Source organism: Ovis aries, chromosome 13 (assembly GCF_016772045.2).
Source record: "Ovis aries strain OAR_USU_Benz2616 breed Rambouillet chromosome 13, ARS-UI_Ramb_v3.0, whole genome shotgun sequence".
Classification (NCBI taxonomy): Eukaryota; Metazoa; Chordata; class Mammalia; order Artiodactyla; family Bovidae; genus Ovis; species Ovis aries.
In genome coordinates, this window is record NC_056066.1 from 73,266,933 (window position 1) to 73,290,191 (window position 23,259).

At 48.6% G+C, this 23,259-nt stretch overlaps 2 protein-coding genes across 6 annotated transcripts in view; one reads left to right on the plus strand and one right to left on the minus strand.

Annotated features, from left to right (window-relative positions):
* Positions 1 to 23,027, plus strand: part of PABPC1L (poly(A) binding protein cytoplasmic 1 like) — a 27,121-nt gene extending 4,094 nt beyond the window's left edge. The window contains exons 2-15 of one of the 4 annotated variants that reach the window (XM_042230170.2): positions 1,356 to 1,549; positions 6,819 to 6,934; positions 8,496 to 8,635; positions 8,790 to 8,884; positions 11,136 to 11,273; positions 11,577 to 11,672; positions 16,684 to 16,950; positions 17,810 to 17,894; positions 18,521 to 18,649; positions 19,189 to 19,295; positions 20,328 to 20,421; positions 21,842 to 21,972; positions 22,417 to 22,494; positions 22,848 to 23,027. In XM_042230170.2, the coding sequence (XP_042086104.1) occupies positions 1,356 to 1,549; positions 6,819 to 6,934; positions 8,496 to 8,635; positions 8,790 to 8,884; positions 11,136 to 11,273; positions 11,577 to 11,672; positions 16,684 to 16,950; positions 17,810 to 17,894; positions 18,521 to 18,649; positions 19,189 to 19,295; positions 20,328 to 20,421; positions 21,842 to 21,972; positions 22,417 to 22,488 (1,664 nt within the window). In that variant the 3' untranslated portion in view covers positions 22,489 to 22,494; positions 22,848 to 23,027. Of the gene's footprint in view, positions 1 to 1,355; positions 1,550 to 6,818; positions 6,935 to 8,495; positions 8,636 to 8,789; positions 8,885 to 11,135; positions 11,274 to 11,576; positions 11,673 to 16,683; positions 16,951 to 17,809; positions 17,895 to 18,520; positions 18,650 to 19,188; positions 19,296 to 20,240; positions 20,422 to 21,841; positions 21,973 to 22,416; positions 22,495 to 22,847 lie in introns of those variants that run through there. The other 3 variants (XM_060397048.1, XM_042230171.2, XM_012189236.5) reach the window with 3 other exon arrangements.
* TOMM34 (translocase of outer mitochondrial membrane 34) overlaps positions 14,752 to 23,259 on the minus strand; it is a 30,163-nt gene continuing 21,655 nt past the window's right edge. The window contains exons 7-8 of one of the 2 annotated variants that reach the window (XR_006055720.1): positions 20,481 to 20,939; positions 14,752 to 15,034 (exon numbers count right to left, since the gene is read on the minus strand). Coding sequence is in view for 1 of the 2 variants with exons in the window: in XM_042230172.2 (XP_042086106.1) it covers positions 20,826 to 20,939 (114 nt within the window). In the remaining variant the exon portion in view is untranslated. Of the gene's footprint in view, positions 20,940 to 23,259 lie in introns of both variants that reach the window. The other variant, XM_042230172.2, reaches the window with a different exon arrangement.

Sequence of the window (23,259 nt, forward strand, 5' to 3'; positions counted from 1 at the left end):
TGCGAGGCTGGGGAGGTACCCGCCTCTGGGAGTTTGCTGGAGAGGTTTAGCTGGTTTCCCAGCAGGTGACTGAGCCGGATTCCAGGGAGCTTTCCCCTCTGCTCTGTTTCACCCGGCCACTGCCTCTTGCCTTCTTCTGCCAAGTCCTGTACAACCTGATTTAATAGAATGGGAAATTGAGCTCCAGACAGGAGAAGGAGTTTACTCCTGGCTGTTTATGGCAGGACTAGATGCAAAACCCAGACTTTTCCAAACTTGCCCACTGAGTATTCCATGGTTCCCCTCCATGCCTCTGAAACCTGAAGTGTCCCTGTAGCTGGGGACAGCACGCCACCTGGCAGGACGATGGGCATATGCTGTTGTGCTTAGACATACTACTGTTTACCAAATACTTATTTGAGCTAGGCACAAAACGCTTTGCACAGGTTATTTAATTTTTAACACTGAAAAAAAAATGATTTATTTATTTGGCTGCACCTGGTCTTTATTGCCACATGTGGGATCTCTTAGTTGCAGCATGCAAACTCTTAGTTGCTGCATGTGGGATTTAGTTCCCTGACCAGGGATGGAACCAGGGCCCCCTGCATTTGTGAGCACGGAGTCTTAGTCACTTGACCACCAGGGGAGTCCCACACCTTATTTAATTTTCAGTCTGTCTGACAAGCTGGAGGTGGGTGATATTCTCTCCCTTTGTTAGATGTAGAAAGTGTGTTAGCCAATCAGTTGTGTCCGATTCTTTATGACCCTGTGGACTGTAGCCCTCTGGGCTCCTCTGTCCATGGAGTTCTCCAGGCAAGAATACTGGAGTGAGTTACCATGCTCTTCTCCAGGGGATCTTTCCAACCCAGGGATCGAACCTGAGTCTCGTGTATTGCAGGCGGATTCTTTACCCACTGAGCCACCAGGGAAGTCCTTGAGTAGTATAATCATCAGCATCTCTTTCCAAGTGTAGAAATGGCCTCAGAGATGTGATGTTCACTTTCCTGAAAGCCATCCTCTTTGGGGTCAAATCTCAACTCTGCTGCCCAGCACCTCTGAGCTTCACTTTCCTCAAACTGCTGCCACCCTTGTCATAGGGACCCTTCTGATCATTTCCCCTTCTGAGCCTCAGTTTGTCTTTTTATAAAATGGAGGTAGAAATTCATGCTCATTTCACTACGATAAAAGAGTTGAAGGAGATCCTCCCTGGAAGCCACACACATGAATTCTATTTATTCCTCTTGAGCCTTCAAGCTCATCTCGAGTGAGACCCAGCCAGTGGCTCATTTATTGCTTGGCTCAGCTCCCAATTAAGCTGTTGAGGGCTCAGGGAAAGAAAATGCCCTTAGTTAGCTCCTTTCTTTCCTCCTATCCAGCGGAGCGGGCACTGGACACCATGAACTTTGAGGTGATCAAAGGCCAGCCCATCCGCATCATGTGGTCCCAGCGAGACCCAGGACTTCGTAAGTCAGGTGTGGGCAACATCTTCATCAAGAACCTGGAGGACTCCATTGATAACAAGGCCTTGTACGACACCTTCTCCACCTTTGGGAACATCCTCTCTTGTAAGGTGGGTGTGCCTGTTGTGGTGGGGGGAGGCGGTTGGTTCTGGGTTAGACATCTGAATGATGGTAGAGGATTAGCAAGCAGCACCTCACTTTACACTTTACAAGGTCTTATCAGTAAAGTTCCAGGTTCAGCTAGCACCTGAATGATAGTCGTTCTCAGTTTTCTCTTCATAGAACTATTCAGTGGTCACCTATGGATCGGCTAACTATTGCCGAATAACCACCTCAATATAGCAGGTGTCAACAGCAGCCATTTATTTTGCTCATAATTCTGCCATTGGTGGTTTGGGCTGAGTTCAGCTGGGCAGTTCTTTTGCTCTTAGCTGGATCCTTCGTATGCCCACTGAGAGCTGGATGGCTCTGCTGCTAGGGAGTGAGTGGTTGTCAGCTGGACTGTCCTGGTTTTCCTTCCTGTGGGCTTTCCTCCTCCAGCAGGCTCGCTCGGGCTGTTCTCATGGCAGTAGTAGGGTCTCAGCAGATGGAGAGCGGAAGCTCGCCAGGCCTCTTGAGACCTAGACTCAGAACTAGCACTGTCATTTCATTGCATTCTACTGGCCAAAGTAAGTCATGAGAACAACCCAAATTCAGAATGAGAGGGCAGGAGACGTGATAGGACAGAACAAGTAGATGCAAGAAGGCTCTTACCTGGGGCCATGATGGCAGTGGACATCATGTTTGTAGCATTTCTCTTATGATAGAATGGAAATTTCCTAAGAATAGGGATCTTGTTCACCACTGTCTCCCAGTCCCTAAATGGCATATGGAAACATAGTAGGTGCTCAATAAATATTTGTTGAGCTAATGGCTGTATTATCATTTGGGAAAGAATGTGGGCATTTCTCTGACTTATAGTTGAGGGTCAGGGGGCCATACAGCCGGTTAGTCTGTCCTGACAGGCCTAACCCTGGGTGGTTTTGCCCCCTGATTTTATGAGGATGGTTGCTCAGTTACCTTGCAGCCTTTGGTATGTGCAGCCTTCTGGGGAGGTGGCCAGGGGAAGGGGGGTGATGGCGCCCCCATGTATTAGAACTCTTCCTTGACTCCTACTGTGTGACAGGCACAGTCCTGAAGTTCTCAAGTGAGGATTTAACCCCTCTCTGTGAGTGAGGGGGTATTCTCGTGACTCAGAGGGACACACAGACTGGAGGAGGTGCATTAGCTGCTAAAGGCACTCCATGATGGAAAGAGCTGTTTCCTATGTCTGAGGATCAGTGGAAGGGGAAGTCTTAACTGTGTGCTAAGTTCCTAGAATAAGAAGAGCAGATTTTCCCAGCACTTTCCGTGTGCAGATCTTCTGCATATACATCCTCATTGAATTACCTACAGTGGCCTCTTAAGATGTAAATAGGAGGATCCCTGAGTTACGTGGAGGGCAGAGAGGCTCAGAATTGGGATCACTTATTCCCAGTTATATGTTATGGGGGTGGGAAGTAAGTGGCTAAGCCAGGATCTGAAGCAGTGGGTTTGCCAGCTTAGTTGAAGCTAACTTAACAGGCATGAGTATGTCTGTCCCCATCACTGAGGGCTTGAGGCTCCTTCTAGGTCACTGAGGATTGGAACAAAAGCTCTGTGTGACTTGGGCAAGTCTTTGCAGGCCTAATGAAGCCCTGTTGGGGGCCTGGCTAGGTACAAAGCATTCAGTGTGGTCCATTACCCTGAGTGTTTGCCTTTATATTTTATGAGGATGGCTGGTCAGTTACCCTACCCAAGACCCTGGCATATCCAGCCTTCTGGTGAGATGGCGAAGGCAGGAGAGAGGTTGGGAGTGATGACACCCTCTGTGTTAGAACTCTCTCTTGCATGCTCTCAGGCTGTTGGGAGGAAATGGTGAGACTTTTAGCAACAGCAGGAAATTGAGCTCTAAGGGAGATGCATTGGGACCCAGGGAGACAAAGGCCCGGAAAGGACAGTGCCCTGAGTGGCTGAGGAAAGGTTTGTGAGGCATGGTGGGACTCCCCCTGATCTGGAGCCAGGCTCCCCAAGTGCAGATGTCAGCCCAGCCTACCAAGCAGAGAGGCAGTGTAACACAGTTGGTTAGACCTTGGACTTTGGGACCAAGAGTCCTGGGTTCAAATCCTGCCTCTTCCACTTTCCGGCAGTATGGCCTTGGGCTGGTTGTTTAAGCTCTCCATACCTCAGTTTCCTCTAAAAGGGGGCAGTGACAAAACCTACCTCGTTAGGGTGGTGGTGAATGTATTGGTTGGTCAAAAGTTTCATTTGTGTGTTTCCATAACATCTTACAGAACCCCTTGAATGAAATTTTTGGCCACCCAGTGTTAACTCGGGTAATTTTCACAACACGGGTAGCCCTAGAGAGAGTAATGGACTTCCCAATAAGCCTATGTCAAAAGTGTCACTTGCTCATTTGTGTCCGACTCTTTGTGACCCCATGGACTGTAGCCCACCAGGCTCCTCTTTACACAGGATTTCCCAGGCAAGAATACTGGAGTGGGTTGCCGTGCCCTCCTCCAGGAGATCTTCCTGACCCAGGAATTGAACTAGGCTCTTCTGCATTGCAGGCAGATTTTTTACTGCTGAGCTAGTGGGGAAGCCCATTAAGCACCTACAAGAATCAAATAATGATTTCTGCTGGCTGGCTGACCTTGGACAAGTCATTTATTCCCATTTTCCCCAATTAGGCATTTGAGACTCAGAGGGTAAGAATTGCCTAGGAGGGTTCTTATGACAAATATATCAGTATGGGATGCCCTTAGCAGGTGTTTGGCTTGGAGTGGGGCTGTCAGTGTGATTAAATCTGAATGGCAGAGCTGGGCTTGAGTTGAACATGGAGGGGCCCTACTTGGGGCTGGAGCGGTGTGTGTTGGTTATAGATTTGGAAGCAGGACTTGTGCACACCAGTTGGAGAGCCTCAGTTGTCAGGTTGGTGTAGTTCTGTGGATTGTAGGAGCTGCTAGGGGTTATTCCCAGAGAGACATGGTCACAGTTATATTTGAGAAAAAGTGTCACACAGGTCAGTCCAGAAAGAAACTCAGTTGGGAAACTGGGATGGTGGTTGAGGTAGAAAAGTGTCACTTAGCTGAGTGGGGGCAGTCCCCTCAGTGAGGGGAGCCGGGGACCCCATTACATGGTCACTAGGGGTCTTAGGGCAAATTCAGTCAGAGGAAAGGGGACTCTATGAACCCAAGATCTTTCCTGTTCTTGAGGTCTCTCCTAACTTGAGAGGGGAACCTTACAGAATGGGAGTAGGATGTTTGTAGATCTTTTCAAAATTTGAAACAAGTCTGCTGTTGAAATAACTAATTGGTAAATGTTTTTTGAAAATATTTATTTGGCTGCAATTTTTGTTGAAGCATGTGAACTCTTAGTTGTGGCATATGGGATCTAGTTCCTTGACCAGGGATCAAACCCAGGCCCCCTGCATTGGGAGCATGGAGTCTTAGCCACTGGACCACCAGCGAAATCCCATTAATTGCTACAGTATAAACAATTTGGAAAGAAATAAAATAAAAAAGATTCCATCACTTTCAACTGTAGTTCCCCAAAATAGTAATTCTTAACAGTTTTGTGTGTCTGTTTAAAAATTTCTTTGCCAAGGTATGGAAGCAACCTAAGTGTCCATCAACAGATGAATGGATAAAGATGGTGTGGTTTATATATGCAATGGAATACTACTCAGCCATTAAAAAGAATGAAATTTTGCCACTTGGCAGGAATGTGGATAGATGTGGAAGGCATTATTCCAAGTGAAATAAGTCAGGAAAAAACAAATACTCTATGACATCATTTTTTATATATATAGAATCTAAAAAATACAACAGATGAGTGAATATAATTAAAAAAAGAAGCAGCCTCACAGATATAGAGAGCAAACTAGTGCTTGCCAGTGGGGAGAGGAGGAGGGACAGAATAGAAGTGGTGGAGTGGGAGGTACAAAGTACTGGGCGTAGGCTTGCTCAGGGGTATATTGTATAACAGACTATAACCAATATTTTGTAATCACTGTAAATGGAAAGTAACCTTTAAAAATTATATAAAAATAAAAATATAGCCATCCCACATTTTCCCTCTCCCTGCTTTCCTTCCTTCTTTTATCTTTCCCCTCTCTCTGTCACTTTTCCATTCTTTCTCTATCTCTTTGTCTCTCTCACTGTCCAAATGGTTTCCACTACATATGTATTTCTTGTGTTAGCGGAAACTTAAATGTTATCAAAAATGCCAAAAAAAATGTTCTCAAATGTGTAGATGCCCACTTGAATCTAAGTGGACTCGATTTTTTCCCCCAGGTAACAATATACCTTACAGGTAACTCTGCCAGCCATGAAATCTCTTCGACTATGCATACAGCAGACCAAGATGTGTTATTTACTTAAACAGTCTTCTCTCTTCTGTCTGTCTCTCTTTTTTTTTTTTTTTGGTCTTCCAATAAATAGATTGTTTATTTAAAACAGATCAGCATTAATAAAATGTACAAATTATATCTATAAATATTAGAAACAGTGTGTCATTATTATTTTGCTGTATGCCAGAGACAGTGAAGTGAAGTGGTTCAAGTCTCAGTTTTGGTATTCACTAGCTGTACAATCTGGGAGCAATTTATGAAGCCTGTTTCATTTCACTTATCTGTAATAGGGGTTAATAACTTCTACCTCACAGTTCTCTTGCCTGAAAAATCCCATGGGCGGAGGAGCCTGGTAGGCTGCAGTCCATGAGGTCGCTAAGAGTTGGACACACTGAGCGACTTCACTTTCGCTTTTCACTTTCATGCACTGGAGAAGGAAATGGCAACCCGCTCTAGTGTTCTTGCCTGGAGAATCCCGGGGACGGGGGAGCCTGGTGGGAGGCCATCTATGGGGTCGCATGGAGTCGGACGTGACTGAAGCGACTTAGCAGCAGCATAGTGTTATAACAGGGATGAAAGAAGTTAATTTCACACAAGCAGCATTTGGGATGCCAGTGTCCTCTTGATGGACACTTGGGTTGTTTCATGATGCAGCAAGGGAGGGCAAGTGACTTGAATCTAATCCTTTTATCCATCGCGTTGGGAAGATCATTAAAAGCTGGTCTGTGGTATAGACAAGACCTGTGTTCAATCTGAGGATTCTGTCCCTCTTTACTGTGTGATCTTAAGCAAACAGATTGACCTCTCTGAGCTTTCATTTCCCACCTGTAAAATAGGGCTGTTGCGTGACATAGGATTGTCTTGACAGGCAGGGAGCCAGCACTCAGATATTAGTCATTTATCACGGTTGTCATTCTTTTCTACGGGAACCTCCTGCTGGATGCTCTGTGTCCTGTTTTCCTGGGGTGCAGGTGGTGTGTGATGAGCACGGCTCCCGCGGCTTCGGCTTTGTGCATTTTGAGACCCACGAGGCTGCACAGAACGCCATCAGCACCATGAACGGAATGCTGCTGAATGACCGCAAAGTGTGAGTGAGGAGGTGGGGGGCGTGGGGTCAGGGCTAAAGGAGCAGAATCATGGTACCACCAGCCTGGGACCAATCCTGCTGCTGCCCCCTAACGGACACTGGACACGGAGCAGCTGTGGTCTTACTGGCAGTGGGACCTCACATGAGCTGCTCAATCTCCCAGGGACTCATTTTTCCAAGTAAAACATGGGGCTGCTGACATGTGTTGGAGGGTGATTCTGAATAGTAAATGAGGGGATGCTTTGGAGATTCCAGCTAATGGCCAAGTCATCCATGGACTCAGTGATCTGTGTCTATTTTCCAGCCTTCTCAGTATGGCTGTGAACTTTATTAAACCTTTTGTTTCCTGGGATCTGGAGACAGGAAGGAACGTTGGCATACGCTTAGCCTGCCACTTTCATACCTTTAAGTTTGGCGTCTTTCCCACTTTACAGATGGAAAATTGAGTCACAGGTGCTGGAGAGAATCTGCTCCAGTGATTCTCACTTAGTTCTGGTGTTTTTTTTGTTTTTTTTTTTGGCTGCACTGAGTCTTATTTGCAGCATATGGGATCTAGTTCCCTGACCAGGGATCAAACCCAGCCCCTTGCATTGGGAGTGTGGTGTCTTAGCCACTGGACTACGAGGGAATTCCCCCCCTAATTCTGGTTCTGCTCATCAGATGGCCCAGCCCTAAGCCTGAGGCTGAGCAGTGGAAGAGACTTTGAGCTGGGAAATGCCCAGGGTCATTTTGTCCAGAGTTTCTCTATCAGTAAACCTGAACTTTGGTGGGCTTTTCCTGAATCTCCAGAAGCATGTTTCTATTTTTGGTAGGTTTATTTTGCCTGTTTTCCTGTTATTCCGTTTCCTTTCATTTTTGGTGCCAGCTATAACTATCCTGTGCTAAATATCTTATAGGTACCTCAAGTTTTCTTGTGCTTGCTTTTTTCCCCTTAATCTAGGATAGCTTCTTAGATTTTATGTTTATGTGGACTTGGAAATTACCATTTTTAAACTTCATATTACATTTGAATTATTTCAGGGCCCCCCACCCCCACCCTGCCACCTGCCCCAGCGACACTGGCATAAACTGCATCTGGTTCTCTCACAACCAGCGTACCCAATACATGTTAAATGAATAAGCATATCCCTGTGATGTGAGTTTGATCCTCAGTTTTACTGAAATGACCACTGAGGCTCAGAGAGGTTAGTAACTTGCCTGGGATCACACAGCTTGGCAACTACCAAGTGAGGATTCAAGCCCTTTTCTGGGTGGTTCCCACCCAGCTTTGTGCTCTTGTCTCTTGGGCACTCAGCTGCCTCATGTGCAGTAGGAGATCCAGTGCATTTGTTACAAGAGGAAAGTCATCTGAACCTTACTCTGGAACATAGAGTCTTGGCTGTTGGAAGTGGTTGGGTCTTGGAGTATTATCCTGCCCAGTCCCCACGTGAGGAGTACAGAGGCCCCAAGGCCGGCAGCAATTGACTCAAGTGACCCAGGCCTGCTGGGCGGGCTGGAGCAGCAATGGGGGTGGTTGATGGCAGCTGTAGGGCAGCTGCCTACCCTGTCTGTGTGTCCACAGCTTCGTTGGCCACTTCAAGTCCCGACGGGAGCGGGAGGTGGAGCTGGGCGCTCGGGCCATGGAGTTCACCAACATCTACGTGAAGAACCTCCACGTGGACGTGGATGAGCAGCGCCTGCAGGACCTCTTCTCCCAGTTTGGTGGGCGTGTTTCCCAAGGGAGTTGAGGATCACTTCTACTCCCAGCTCAGGCTGTAGGGGAGGGCCCCCTGGGGCTTCCAGAAGGCTTGGGGGGAGACTGGGGGCCATCTCGAGGCTTCCTTGACACCCCTTTGAGCTGAGTTGCCCTTCCCAGGGAAGATGCTGAGTGTCAAGGTGATGAGGGATGACAGCGGCCACTCCCGCGGCTTTGGCTTTGTCAACTTCGAGAAGCATGAGGAAGCCCAGAAGGTAGGAGCATCCCCATGGCCCTGTTTCATGGAGGAGGTGCGGAGTCAGGCCTGGGACCAAGGGAGATTAGGAGCGGAGGGCTCCAGCTTCCCATGGAGGAAAAAGTCCCTCCCCAGATTGGGTCCATCGGAGCCAGGGCCCTTCATGCCTGTGGTGAAGGCAGATTCTTTCTGCCTCCTCTGGTTGCTTCCATACCCTGAGGTTGGCTGGCTTTTCACAGAATCTTACTATACGGGAGCTAGTAGGGGCCTTTGAGACAGCCATTGTTTTGGCCCTGCACATGGCATATGGGATCTTAGTTCCCTGACCAGGGATCTAACTCTCACTCCCTGCAGTGGAAGCACTGAGTCTTAACCACTGGACCTTGACTTGATGGTGGGATTGAGGCCAGGGAGGGGCAGTGCCATGTTATTCCTTGCTTCCAAGCCTTTGCAAACGTTTTCTCAAAACACTTCCCCTCCCGTATTCTTTAGACCAGTGCTGTCCACTGGAAATATAACGTGGGCCACGTGTGCAGTTCAAAACTGTCCAAAAGCCATGCTAGCAAGGATAAAGAAACTCCTGTAATTTTAATAATATATTTTGTTATTCAAATGATCACTTCAATGTGATATAACAGTGATACAATGGATTGTGATACAAAATTTGTATTGATAAACACAGATTTTTACATTGCCTTTTTTGTACTAATTCTTTGAAATCTGGTGCCTCTAGCACGTCAGTTCAGACACCATATTTCAAGTATTCAGGAGCTGCATGTGACAAGTGACTGCCATGTTGGACAGTATAACTGTAGATTATTGACAGGTCTCAGCTTATACTTTTCCCTCCTCAGGAAGCCACCTCTTCCTGTCCTCAATGCTTCTGATGAGGTGCCCCTCCTGTCTGTCTCCATCTTTAGCATAGATTCTCCTTGGATAGAACTGAGGGCAGGGACTGGTCTTGTGTCACTGTTAAATCTCTAGTATTGCTGGTAGGTACTAGGTACATATATCCTGACCTAGGGAAGGGTTCAAGGTCACACTATGAGTAACAAAGGGTTAATGTCCTATTTTACCTCCCACCATGAAGCTGTTTCCATGACTGCTGCCCCATTAAGCTCACTGGTCATGGAAGAGCTCAGCCTATGGTGGGATCCTGGGCCCATCTTGAAAGCAGCCACTTCTCACGGAGCATGTACCACGGGCCAGGCGCTGCCTGGTTTTTCATATGCTCTCCTGTCTCTCCCACCGATGTGGGCTCTACTGTAATTATCAGGATCCAGTAGGTTGTAGCTAAGAAGACAGATCATTGGAGTTAGAACCAATTCTATGAAGTTTTGTCCTTAAGTAAAGGGCTCCTTTGAAAACTAACTTTTTGTGTGCCCTTGAACAAGTCCCGTCCTTTATGTAGACTTTGATTGTCCCAACTATAAAACAATAAGCTGGAGTAGATGGATGAAGCTGGCAGGGGGAACCGTAGTCTCCAAGGTCTTGGTTAATGACCTGAGACTAATGTAGACAGTCAGTTCTTGGGGGCCCAGTGTTTTTATATATATTTACATTCATCTGCATGTTTAGGTAGAGAAGCAAGTCATCATCATGTGAAAGTATTTACTAATGAACTGACCACTTAAAAATTCCCTTCCAAACATTTCTCCTCCCTAATCCATGTCTTTGAGTCAGTACACATATGGGTCTGCCTTTTGCAGATTTTTGCAGATGAACTGATGCAGATTCAGTTCATTATGAATGGGTTGCAGAAAGATTGTACCTCTTACAGAAGATGTAGGATTCCATAACTGAAGAAAAACCAACAAGGTTTAAGTCAATGCTTCTAATTTAAAGCCTTCATAGTTAGCAAAAAGGGTTATCTTTGCTGTGAAACCCCAACATGAAGGCTGTGGATGATGGCATCACACCATTTTGAAAGAATCATGCTTGCTGCTTTGTTCAAATCATCAGTGTGTAGTTACACTTGGAAGCTAAATGGAAACGTCGCAAATTAAAATTTCACTTTTTAAAGTAAAGCTCAAAGCAATTAAAAAAAAATCTACAGTTTACTCTGAAATTTTGTCCCATGTTTTTTAAAAAAAGTGGAGTCGCTTTAAATGGCTTTGATCCTGGTACCAGTTTCTCTCAGCTAACGAGGCTGGCCTGGCTTGCAAGTGGCTCCCCCTGGACCCAGGAGATGGGACTGGAGTCCAGGTTAAGGCCAAAGGCTCATGAGAGTGGTTACCAATGAGGTAACTGGCTGCCTCTTCTCTGCACAGGCTGTGGTGAACATGAACGGGAGGGAGGTGAGCGGGCGGCTGCTCTACGTGGGCCGGGCCCAGAAGCGGGTTGAGCGGCAGAATGAGCTGAAGCGCAGGTTCGAGCAGATGAAGCAGGACCGGCTGACCCGTTACCAGGTGAGGATCAGGCTTCCTGGGGCAGCTGTTTCGATGTGACAGTGTGTGTGCTGCCCTGAGAATGTGGCTCCCTCCCCCAGCAGTCCCATTTCTGGAAATTTGGCTTTGGGGATGAGGGTGGGGGAAGGGGCTGCAGCTTCCAGGTGCTGGGCTGGTTGAGTGAAGGGTGGGGTGTTGGGGTGCTGCCTGCTGGGAACTGGAGGCTTGGTGGGTGGAACCCGTATAAGCCCCTCCTTCCATCCCAAGGCATTCTGGGACTTGGAGGGGAAGGGGCGTGTCTAGCAGGTATCCTTTTCTTTCTAGGGCGTGAACTTGTATGTGAAGAACCTGGATGACTCCATAGATGATGAGAAACTGAGGAAAGAGTTCTCTCCCTATGGAGTGATCACCAGTGCCAAGGTGAGGGCCTGGGGCACACACAGGGGATCCGTAGCTCCCTTCCATCCTCACTGGCCTTGAACACCCAACCCCTGCCCTGCCTTGTGGCTTTCAGGGAGTTGGTGGTGCTAACCTGCATCTTCCGGAGTGGGAACTGGGTCTGACCCCACTGAAGCTTGTTGTTTATCTGCATCTCATCTGGACTCGAGGGGAAGAGGGTAGAAATATAGGCCCATTCACACAGCTGGACTTATTGGGGCTCACAGTAACCTAGGTTCATTCAACAAGCATTTATTGAGTGCCTACTGTATGCCAGATACCAGAAATTTATATCTCGGAATTTCCATTGACTTCTGTTGTCTGGCCCTGGCCGGTGATATAACCTGTTTCTGGGCCTCAGTTTCCCCATACGGAAAATGAAAGAGTTGGCCTACATCATTCTTTGCTTATTATTTATTGAGCACCTGCTGTGTGCTCAGCCCTCTTAGCATCAGAGACATGATGTTGGCTCTGTGACCTTGAACAGATGTCTCCCTCGCCTCCTCTGTAAGATGAGGGTGATGGGCTCCCTAGATGGTTCTGAACCCTGGCTTCTCATTAAAATCCACTGGAGAGCTCTAAAGCAGACACCCAAGTCAGAGAACCTGAATGTAGATCTCTGCACATCTTAATTTTAAAAGCTCTCCAGATTTTAAAAAATATTTATTTGGCTGTCTCAAGTCTTAGTTGCAGAGAAGGCAATGGCACCCCACTCCAGCACTCTTGCCTGGAAAATCCCATGGATGAAGGAGCCTGGTGGACCGCAGTCCATGGGGTCGCTAAGAGTCAGACACGACTGAGCGACTTCACTCTCACTTTTCACTTCAATGCATTGGAGAAGGAAATGGCAACCCACTCCAGAGTTCTTGCCTGGAGAATCCCAGGGATCGGGGAGCCTGGTGGGCTGCCATCTATGGGGTCACATGGAGTCAGACACAACTGAAGCGACTTAGCAGCAGCAGTCTTAGTTGCAGCATGTGGGTCTTTGTGGTGCACAGATTCTGTAGTTATGCCGTGCAGGCTCAGTTGTTGCAGTTTGTGGGCTTCGTTGCCCCAAGGAATGTATAGTCTTAGATCCCTGACCAAGAATCGAACCCGTGTCCCTGGCATTGCAAGGTGGATTCTTAACCACTAGATCGCCAGGGAAGTCCCTCCCCAGATTATTTTTAAGAAGAAAGACACAGTGATCATTCATTCCATACTTGAGCACCTGCTGTTTTGCCAGGCCCTGTGGGGAGCACACAGGAATAAGTCAGATGTAGTCCTTGCTCTTGAGTAGCTTATAGTCTTGTGGGGAAGTCAAATGCATCATTAACTCATGTCTACTATAGGGTGTGGTGGGGGTGAGGTCAGTATTGGAGGCAGAGTTGTGGTAGCTTAGCAGAACAGGAAGGAGGACTTCCAGTAAGAAGTGGCAGTGGCAGCAGCATTTGCCGTGGCTGTGAAGAGGTAGCAAGCTGCAGGTGGGAATGAAGAGCTTTCCAAAGAAATCAGTGTGGGTGAGGGCCTTGGGACCTGCACATGTAGTGTGATAGTTGGGTTCTTAGGAAGTGGTCTAGAAGATCTTTTGCCTATTGAACCCTTTTAAAATGTTCTTCAGGGAGCCTGGTATTTGGGGACGAGGTTCTAACAGTTTTTGAGTTAAGGACCTTTTCTCAAAAAAAAAAAAAAGTGATAGAACTCTATGGGACATGTGAATTAAACACCAGTAACTCAGATTCAACTGAACAATCAATAAGCTGATAAATTTGATTTGTATGAAGGTCTGGGCCCTCTTTCCTGATAAATGCATACTTTATATAGTATTGTGGTTGGAAGCTGGGATTTTAAAGTTAATCAGAACTAGGTCTAAATCCCAGTCCTAGCATTAACTAGTTATAGAGCCTGGAGGAAGCCATTTGGTTTACTTGCTGCTGCTGCTGCTAAGTCACTTCAGTCGTGTCCGACTCTGTGCGACCCCATAGATGGCAGCCCACCAGGCTCCCCCGTCCCTAGGATTCTCCAGGCAAGAACACTGGAGTGGGTTGCCATTTCCTTCTCCAATGCATGAAAGTGAAAAGTGAAAGTGAAGTCACTCAGTCGTGTCCGACTCTAGTGACCCCATGTACTGTAGCCTACCAGGGTCCTCCGTCCATAGGATTTTCCAGGCAGAAGTGCTGGAGTAGGGTGCCATTGCCTTCTCCATTGGTTACTTACTCATCTGTAAAATACGGGGGTAATACTGCCTACTTTGAGAGGTGTCCTAAGAACTAAAAGGCCAGCAAGTGGAGCACCTGCCCTCGATAGGAAGTGAAATAATGATCTAATTGTTTACACATCTTGCATATAACTTCAGGAGGCTCACTGACCTCCTTGAAAAGCTCTTGAATTGAAGGGAATTATCAAAATCTGGGTTGCTTAGAGATGAGGCACACTGGGATGATTATCTTGTTATAAAATGGGAATTTTTTGTAATCTTACATAGACATATAATTTATTTTCTATTTTATAAAATAGTGCTTGAAAATGAGATGATAGTGTTGTAAGTATGTTACATAGATTAAGTTCATAGTAAGCTCTGCATAAGTATTCATCGTATAATTATCTCTTTTTAAAACCACCTAATAGGAGTTCTTATTAACTTGTTAAAACACTGTTTTTGTGCCAAGAAAATTTGGCTGTCTGATAAAGCTTATGGACCCCTTCTGAAGATATTTTTAAATGCATAAGAGAAAATTCATAGGATTAACAAAAAACAGCTGTATCGGAATATATTTGTTAAAATGCTAAGGTGATAGCAGTATGTGCTCCTTTAGTAATGCCTCAAGCTATAAATTCTGAAAAAATAAAAACCAAAAAACTAAGATCTAGGGAAATTCCTTGGCTGTCCAGTGGTTAGGACTCTGCGCTGTCACTGCTGAGAGCCCAGGTTCAATCACTGGTCGGGGAGCCAAGATTCCCACAAGCCACATGGCATGGCCAAAAGAAAAACAACTGTAAGACTAGTGAACTGGCAATGAGCCTAAAAGATCAAGGTCAGCAATAATTAATGTGATAGGAAAATATTCCTCTTGACAAAGTCTGCACAGCTAATGCTACTTTATTTTTTCTTTGCCTATATTCAGAATAGAAGGAAATGCTAATATGAAAATATACCATTTTTTCCCCCATCAAAGTTCACAGACCCCTAGAATTCTATCCAGTGATCTTTCTGAGGGGATCTGTGAACGCTCAGGTCAAGGCCTTGTATGAATGGGTAGCAAAGTGCAGTTGAAAGTCACTTATGTTAGGGTGTGGACTCTAATAGAGCAGATTTACAATGTTCTCAGCTCAAGTCCTCAAGGAGTCAGGCCAGTGTCTCAACCCTAAAAAAAAAAAAAACACAAAAAAACAAAAATCAGGAATCGTAAATGCAATATGGATTGAATCTTGGGAGAGAGAAATGTTAGAAAGACCAGTGAAATCTGAATAAAATCTGTGTTTCAGTTAATAGCATTGTAGATAATAATTCATAGTATTGTCCCAATCAGTGGATATTGTAGTTTTGTTCCCATGTTAACATGGTACATTTGTCAAGCTAGGTGAAAGGTATGTAGTAAGTCTGTACTATTTTTTCTATAAATCTGAAGTCCTTCCACCATAGAAAAGTTTTTTTTTTTTTTTTTTTTAGTATCACCTTTATGACCGATATGAACCAGGCTGGAAAAGTGGCTTCTTTTTCTCTTTAAAATATGTATTTATTTGACTGCTCAGGGTCTTAGTTGTGGCATTCAGGATCTAGTTCCCTGACTAGGGATTGAACCTGGGCCCCTAGAATTGGAAGCACAGAGTCTTAGCCACTGAACCAGCAGGGAAGTCCCAGAAAGGTTAAGCACCTCTTCCTGAGATTTCCAAAGAACTTGGCTCATGCCTTGCCAAGGCAGTGGAGGTTTTCCAGCACTGTGCATTGGGTTTGAGTTGTGGCTAATGTGTGACCTGCTGACTGGGTGACCATGGACAAGTTGTTGTTATTATTTTTTTTCATAATAGGATTTTTGTTTATATTGCAAAGAAAATCAACATGATAAAGCACCAAAAATACAATTCAAATTATTTTCTTGTTCAATACAAATCCCTTTAATGGAGTCTCTAGAAACTACAGCTCTTAAGAGCATTTCACTTTGTTTATAATTCACAAATGAACTAAAGAACTATATGGGTAGTTTAATGAAACCCAGAGAGTAGTTGAAATACAGATTTTTCATCATAGTGACGCCCACCAAAAGGTTTAAGATTGTAGCCTCGCTGAGGAACCCTGCCCCTAAATTTTAACCTGTTCCAAACTATCAACCCACTTCATTATAGCCTCACTGATGAGGGCAGAAATAGTAACAATTTAAAGCAGCTTTCCATCACTACTTAGAAAAATCTTAAAAATATTTATTTATTTTTTTGACTGTTTCGGGTCTTAGTTGCAGAGCGTGGGCTCTCTAGTTGTGGCTTCTGTGGTGGCAGCTCATGGGTTTAGTACCTCTGAGGCATGTGGGAATCTTAGTTCCCTGACCAGGGATTGAACCCATATCACCTAAAATGTATGGTGGGTTCTTTAACCACTGGACCAACAGGGAAGTCCCAGGAAAATCTTTAGGAAGAAAATTTAGAGGTCAAAATGAACTCTGAAATGCACCTATTCTCACTAACTCTGGGGAATGGTCTAGAAACTGAGGATCATCCCCCAGGTAGCAGGTGGGCTGGTCTTGGACAAGTCATTCTGAGCCTCACTTCCATCACCTGTAAAGTGGGAGTGGCCACGGCTCCCCGCTCAGGTGGCTCTGCCTGTCAAATGAGAAGGCCTGTCAAGCATCTGGCATGCGGTGGGCCTCAGTAAATTTAAGGGTGAGAGGACCTCCATCAATTGCAACTTCTGGGTGCCCTCTGCACCAGGCTGGCCCCCTCCCTGGGGGAGGGAGGGGAGCTTGACCCCAGGAGTCTTCCTTCTTCACCCCCAGCAGCCCTTGTCTTGTCTTGCTTTTAGGTGATGACAGAGGGTGGCCACAGCAAAGGGTTTGGCTTTGTGTGTTTTTCCTCTCCAGAAGAGGCGACCAAGGCCGTGACAGAGATGAACGGGCGCATCGTGGGCACCAAGCCACTGTACGTGGCACTGGCCCAGCGCAAGGAAGAGCGGAAGGCCATCCTGACCAACCAGTACATGCAGCGCCTCTCCACCATGCGGGCCCTGGGCGGCCCCGTCCTGGGCTCCTTCCAGCAGCCTGCCAGCTACTTCCTGCCCGCTGTGCCCCAGGTGACCGCCTGCCCACCCCCCTTCCCTGATGGCCAGGGAGAGCAGGCAGATCCGAGCTTTGCAGGCAGAGAGGGATTCCCAGGGTGCTTCTGCTGGAAACTCACTCGGCAGGCGGCCGTGGTCACCCCATCTCTGAAACGGGTAATAGTGTGTCCAACAGTGTTTCCTGATCTAGGAGAGATTTGTGAATATTGTGCAGAGAAAGATACTCTGTGGTCAAATACTGGGTTGGCCAAAAAGTTCACTTGGGTTTTTCCATGCTCTGTGAAAAGATTGCATTAAGCCAGACAAGCCTAGATTTCTTTACTGTGTGCCTTCTTCTACCCAATATGCCAGCAGGCACCGTGACTTTCCCAAACTGGCAGGATTTACAGATTCTCCCAACTGAGATGGTCATTTTTGTGGGCTGTCTGCTAACATCTCTCCTGGATGTTGATGTCCTGAGGGGTCTTGTTTGGGGAAGGAGCTTGTGTGACTTGGAGCGGTAGGAAGATGTCTGCAGGAAGATGAATGGCTCAGAGAATGGGAACATTCCTTCCCCTTTGTAGTTACTTAAGCTGGCATGAGGGACAGTGGGATGTGTCACCATTTTATCCAGGTTACTGGGCTAGTATCACTGATCAGCAGAGCAAGGACTGAGCCTGAGGTCTTGCCCTGAAGGGCTCAGGGCTAATGGACCTCCTGAGATGGGAAGTAGGAGCCTTCACCCAAACTTTCTGGGTGTTTGCTGACTAGTCCCCTGGAGGGCAGACTGGTATTCCTGCAGTGGTGTCCTTGAGGGATGTAGTTGCTCACCTCTCCCCCTGCACCCCCTGCTGCTGCCACCCCGCTTCACTCTAGGTCTTTCTCTCCTACACAGCCTCCGGCTCAGGCTCAGTACTACGGCTCTGGCCCACCCATCCAGCCTGCCCCCAGGTGGACGGCCCAGCCACCCAGACCATCATGTGAGTGACCCAGCCCCTCCCCCCTCGTGCCCCACCCCTGGCTGGGCATGTGTTAAAGATGTGGACTTGGGGGTCAAGCCTGGCTCTGTGGCTTCCTAGTCATTTGGGTGGGTGACATCTCCCCTCTGAGCCTTGGTTTCCTCTTGTGAACATGAGCCCGAGTGAGATGCGTGTAAAACACCAAGGACAGGGCTGTGTGCATGTAGAAGACACGCACACCTGAGCTGTTACCTTCAGTGAGCTCCAAAGGCTCTCTTGACTGGTGGTAAAAGTTCCTGCAAAGCTGAGAAAACGAAACTCCATTGGCTGTACTGTTGAGGATGGTCCCTCTCTTCAGAGGGAAGTTCACCCTGACCTGAAGCTGACTTTGGGGGGCCAGGGTGTGTGGTCCTGACACCTATGCCTCTTGGGGTCCCGGGTAGATAGAAGTTGGGTGGGCTTTGTAATTGCAGATTTCCATCCCCCTCCCCTGGAGGTCTGGGTCTCTGGTGAATTCCCTCCCTCTCCTGTCTGCCGTTCATGTTCACCTTGCCACCCCCTTCCTCACCTTGGAACTGTCAGGGTGTAGTGTGTCCCTCTGATTGTCCCCTTCCACTAAACTTCCTCTGTGTTCCCTGTGCCACAAGCCGCTTACCCGCCCGGGGCCTCGGTGGTCCGGCCAGCAGCCATGTCTCGGCGCCCCTTGGCCCCTGTTGGAAGCTCCAGGCAGCTCTCCACCCACATGCCACACCTGGTGCCCCACACCCAGCGAGTGGGTGAGTGTGGGCAGGGCCAAGAGGAACTGAATGGAGGGCAGGTGGGGGAGCAAGGGCTTGCTGCTGGGGTTGATGCTGGTGGGGAGTCAGAACCGGCCTCCACAGTGACCCTGCCGCTGGCCCCCTTGGAGGGCAGTGCTGGCATTAGAGGCTGTGCAGCGTGATAGTCAGCGTCGGCTTTAGGGTCCTACAGACCTAGTTCTGGGGCTGGCTCACTCTGATCTTGCTTGCTGCTGTACCTGATATCCTCTTCCCTAAAATCTGGGTGAAAACAGTATTCCTGCTGTGTTATGGAAGTGAATGCAGTCATACCTGCAGGGGCTCAGCACCAGACCTGAATCTTAAGTACCTCAGCAGCTGTGAACAGGGGCATAGGTGCTGGCTATAAGGCCAACATCTGTTCCTTCACCTGGCAGATGTTTGCACGTCTGTGTGTTGACCCTTTATGCCCTTTAGGGAATTCAGTGTGAATGCTGGTTTTGAGCTGTTAGGCTTTTGAGTTGCTATTGGGCCTTATCATTCCTACTTATTTCTTCCAGCCAACATTGGAACCCAGACCATAGGACCCAGTGTGACGGGATGCTCTACCCCTAGCAGGCCTCTCCTGACACACAAATACTCCACGCCAGCACACTGCACTGACAGGGTAAGGCTGGCCCAGCTGCCCCCTTAGTTTGGGCTCCAGGGGTGCCTGGCTCAGAACCTCCTCTAAGGCATTGCTGGTCTCTGGGCCTTGGTTTTCTTTCTTTTCTTGGCTTGTAAAGTTTCATTTATTAATGTGTACCATCAGAAGAGATATTCCACCCTCCCCCCTGCATCCCACCCTTACCAACAGAAAGGGAAAAAAGGCTAGGATCACATTTTGTTTGTTCATCACAAGCTGCTTTGCCTGGGTTATTACCAGGATTAACTTGGGTTTCCTTAGTATTTACGTGGTGAGCAGCGAGAATGTGATCAGTCTACAGAACAGAACTGAAAACATCTTCTGTAATTAAAAGACTGTGTGTTTATCTTCCTGCCCCTTTAAAAAGTCTCCAAGTCAGCATTTTCATATCCTGTCTAGAATTTCTGTATATATACTTCAAACTATTTCCTACAGAATGAACAAAAGTAGGCTTTAGAGAGCAAAACTATTTTAAAGTTACCAAGATGTGAAAAGTGAAAGTTGAGTCTGACTCTTTGCAGTGACATGGACTATATTCCCCAAGGTCCTCTGTCCATGGAATTCTCCAGGCAAGAATACTGGAGTGGATTTCCCTTTTTTTCTCCAGGGGATCTTCCTGACCCATGGATCAAACCCAAGTCTTCCACATTGCAGGCTGATTCTTTTCCAGGGAAAGCCCACCCAGAAAGGGTCAGGAGTCATGCTGGGATGCAGCCATAGAGCTACCTGATTAAAAGGTGCCTGTCCGGCACCAGGTGGTCAGTAGCACGTAGCTTCACTTGGCCACATGCATTGGTTCCTAGCATCACAGAACACGTCTGTGTTAGAATGCCACTTTGTCTTCTAGTCCACTGTGCCCTTGTTAGGGATTCTGCCCACCTCCTGCCCCTGATTGTCCATATCTTGACCCTGCTCCCCCTCTTCCAGAGACTTCCTTGGAGGCCTGTGCTCACCCGCTGGGGGTAGCTTTGCCCACCTGTGTGGTTAAGGGATGTGTCCCTGTGCCATGTGCAGGTCCAGGAGCCTGCTGTGCGTGTCCTCGGACAGGAGCCCCTGACCGCGTCCACGCTGGCTGCAGCACCGCTGCACGAGCAGAAGCAGATGATCGGTGAGTGGCTGGTTCCCCTACCCTAGAGTGGGAGGGGGGTGCGCCACCAGCTGACTTACCAGCTGGAGGTCAGATGTGGAGACCAGGTCCCCAGCCTCAAGCTGACCCGCCTGCTGGGTGAGCTTGTCCAAAGCGCCTTTACTTCCCAGGCTCCTGTTCATCTTCAAACACTGGTCAGACCAGGTAGTCCGAGATTTCTTCCAGCTTCGCTGTTCAAAGACTTTGACTCAGGCTGGGAGAAACCCCAGATGTGGGAGATGGGTTGGGGGGAGCTCAAGGGGGTAGGAGGAGGAGCAGGAGGGTAGGGTCTTGGGTTTCTGTCAGCAGATGGCCTGTTGTAGGGTGGGTGCTGTGGTTCCTCACACCCCTCCTGATGGGAAGAGGCTGTCACCACGTTTCATCAGTCACCCAGTGCCCACTGCTGGGAGGCAGGATGTAAACATGCACTGGGGAAAGAAACGGTGTCCCCCACACCTGAACTCCTGTGCACGCATCTCCCTCCTGGCGTCTGGCAGGCCCTGCGGAAGTGTTAGGGTTACGGTTAATTAAAAGAATGAATGAATGAACGAGCTCGCCATGGTCCCTGGGCTCTCTCTTCACCAAGACCTCCATGCTCTTCTCTGAGGGCCCCCACTGCCGTCACCCCATCGTTTACTCAGCTCACTGGGGCTTCTGTCACTCTCCTACCCACCCCTCAAAGAAGAACTCTAAATGGGCTTCATGGAGGGGAAGGCTCTGTGGGCAGTGCCCTGGAAACTCCTTCACTCTCCTCATGGGGGAAGCCCTCCCGCGCCCACTAATGGCAACTAGCACTTTGTCCTGGCTGCACCCTCCACACATCGCCACCAGCACGAGGCCCCGTCCCTGGAAGTGCCCGCTGATGGAAGGTGAATTTATCTTGTGTGTTTGGCTCCACTGTCTCTCCAAAAAATCAAGTTCCATATTATTGTGTCCTGTCTAGAATTCCATGTGATCCTTCAAATGACTTCTTGCCCAATGAACAAGAGTAGTTTGGTTTTTTTCCCCGCCATACCCTGAGGCATGTGAGATCTTAGTGCCCCCGAGCAGTGATCGAACCTGCGCCCGTTGCATTGGAAGCAGAGTCTTAACCACTGGAGTACAAAGGAAGTCCAGCAAGAGTAGTCTTTAAGACACAGCAATCAAAGCTGTGCCAGAGCACCTATGCGGTATAATGTCAAATTTGATTCTTCAGCCTCCAAGGTGGGGCTTGCAGTACTCACTTTACACTTGGGGAAGAGGCTCCTAAGAAGGTTCAGTGACACACCTGGAAGGAGCCGTCCTGGGGCAGAAACCTGAAATGCCTCTCTGTTCGGTTCCACGATATACACCGACCCCTGCCCCGGGAATGCCCGGCTGTCCACCAGGTGTGTGCCTAAGCCTCAGAGGCTGTTCTGTACAGGTGAGCGTCTCTTCCCCCTTGTCTACAATGTCCACGCCCACTTGGCCGGCAAGATCACGGGCATGCTGCTGGAGATTGACAACTCGGAGCTGCTGCTCATGCTGGAGTCCCCAGAATCCCTCAACGCCAAGGTGGGCTGGAGCCTGGTGGGGGGCCGGGGAGGCCTGAGGGTGGAGGAGGGTTACGGAGCCAGGCGTCTGCTACTGGGACAGAGGAGGTGGGTTTTCTTGCTAATACCTGCTGGAGGTGGGGCTAGGGGAGAGCCTGGTAAAGGGCCTGCAACTTCAGCCCCTCCCATTCTCTGCAGCTCCACAGGCAGGACTGTGTAACAGGGAGGTGTGTTCAGACCCAGCCTAGGGGAAGGATTCCCCACCGCTGTCTGGCTAGGGTAGAAGGTGGCTGCTGGGGGTTTCTGTCATGGGAGCTGCTGTCATGGGAGCTGGTGCAGATGACAGCTCTGCAGCAATGCTAGGGAGGTGGGGGTTCTAGCCTCAGCTGGAGGTAGGGGAGGAGAGGCTGTCTCAGGACCCTGCTGGGGCTGCTGCCCATGTACCCCCCCACCATGTACCCCACAGGTCGAAGAGGCTCTGGCAGTGCTGCAGGCCCACCAGGCCACGGAGCACATGCGAGGAGTGAACCTGCGCTGAGACCAGGTGGGTGGGAGGGGGCGGGAGAAGGGTGAGCTGAGTCCAGAAGCTCTAAGGAACAGGGCAGGGACATTCAGACTCCCCGAGAACCCTGTGGTGTCACTGGCTTATCTCAGAGACACGGAGGAGGCGTTCAGGGGAAGCGGTGAGGATGAGAGGCGAGGACAGACTGTGATGGGAACTGGCGTGGACTCTGGTGCCCAGTGGAGGGGTGGTTATCTTACTGGCTGCCCACCGTGGGGGGCCAGCTCAGAACAGGCTGGCCTTGCCCTGGGGCCTGCCTGCTGGTGCTTGGGCTAGTCTGCATCCTTAAAGACTGCTGTGCTTGTTTTAGAAACATCTTATCTTTTCATCCCCAGAAAATGGAATCCTCACTCCCTTGGCTGAGAAACAGCATTTCCTGCTCGTCTCTAAGGCCCTGTGAGCCGTGACTTCCCGATTGGGGTGTATCTGTACTTGAGCTTTTTGTGGAGTGAAGGCTGGTCACCCGGCCGACCTCTTGCATGTTGCTTTATGTATTAAAACTGCTGCAAACTTCACCTTGTCTCTCAGGAGGCCTTGTGTCAGAGGGAGGTGGGCAGGGCAGGGGGTAGCCTTGGTTGCTGGGGGCTTTGGCTGTAAGGAACAGGGAGCCTAGACCTGTGGTAATGTACACAGAAGGCCTGTCAACCGTGCGCCTGACAGAGCAGAGCTGCCAAGGACTGAGCCAGGCCACCCGCCAGTGGTGCTTCGGGGTGCTAAACAGTTATCACAGGGCACTGGAGCGCCACA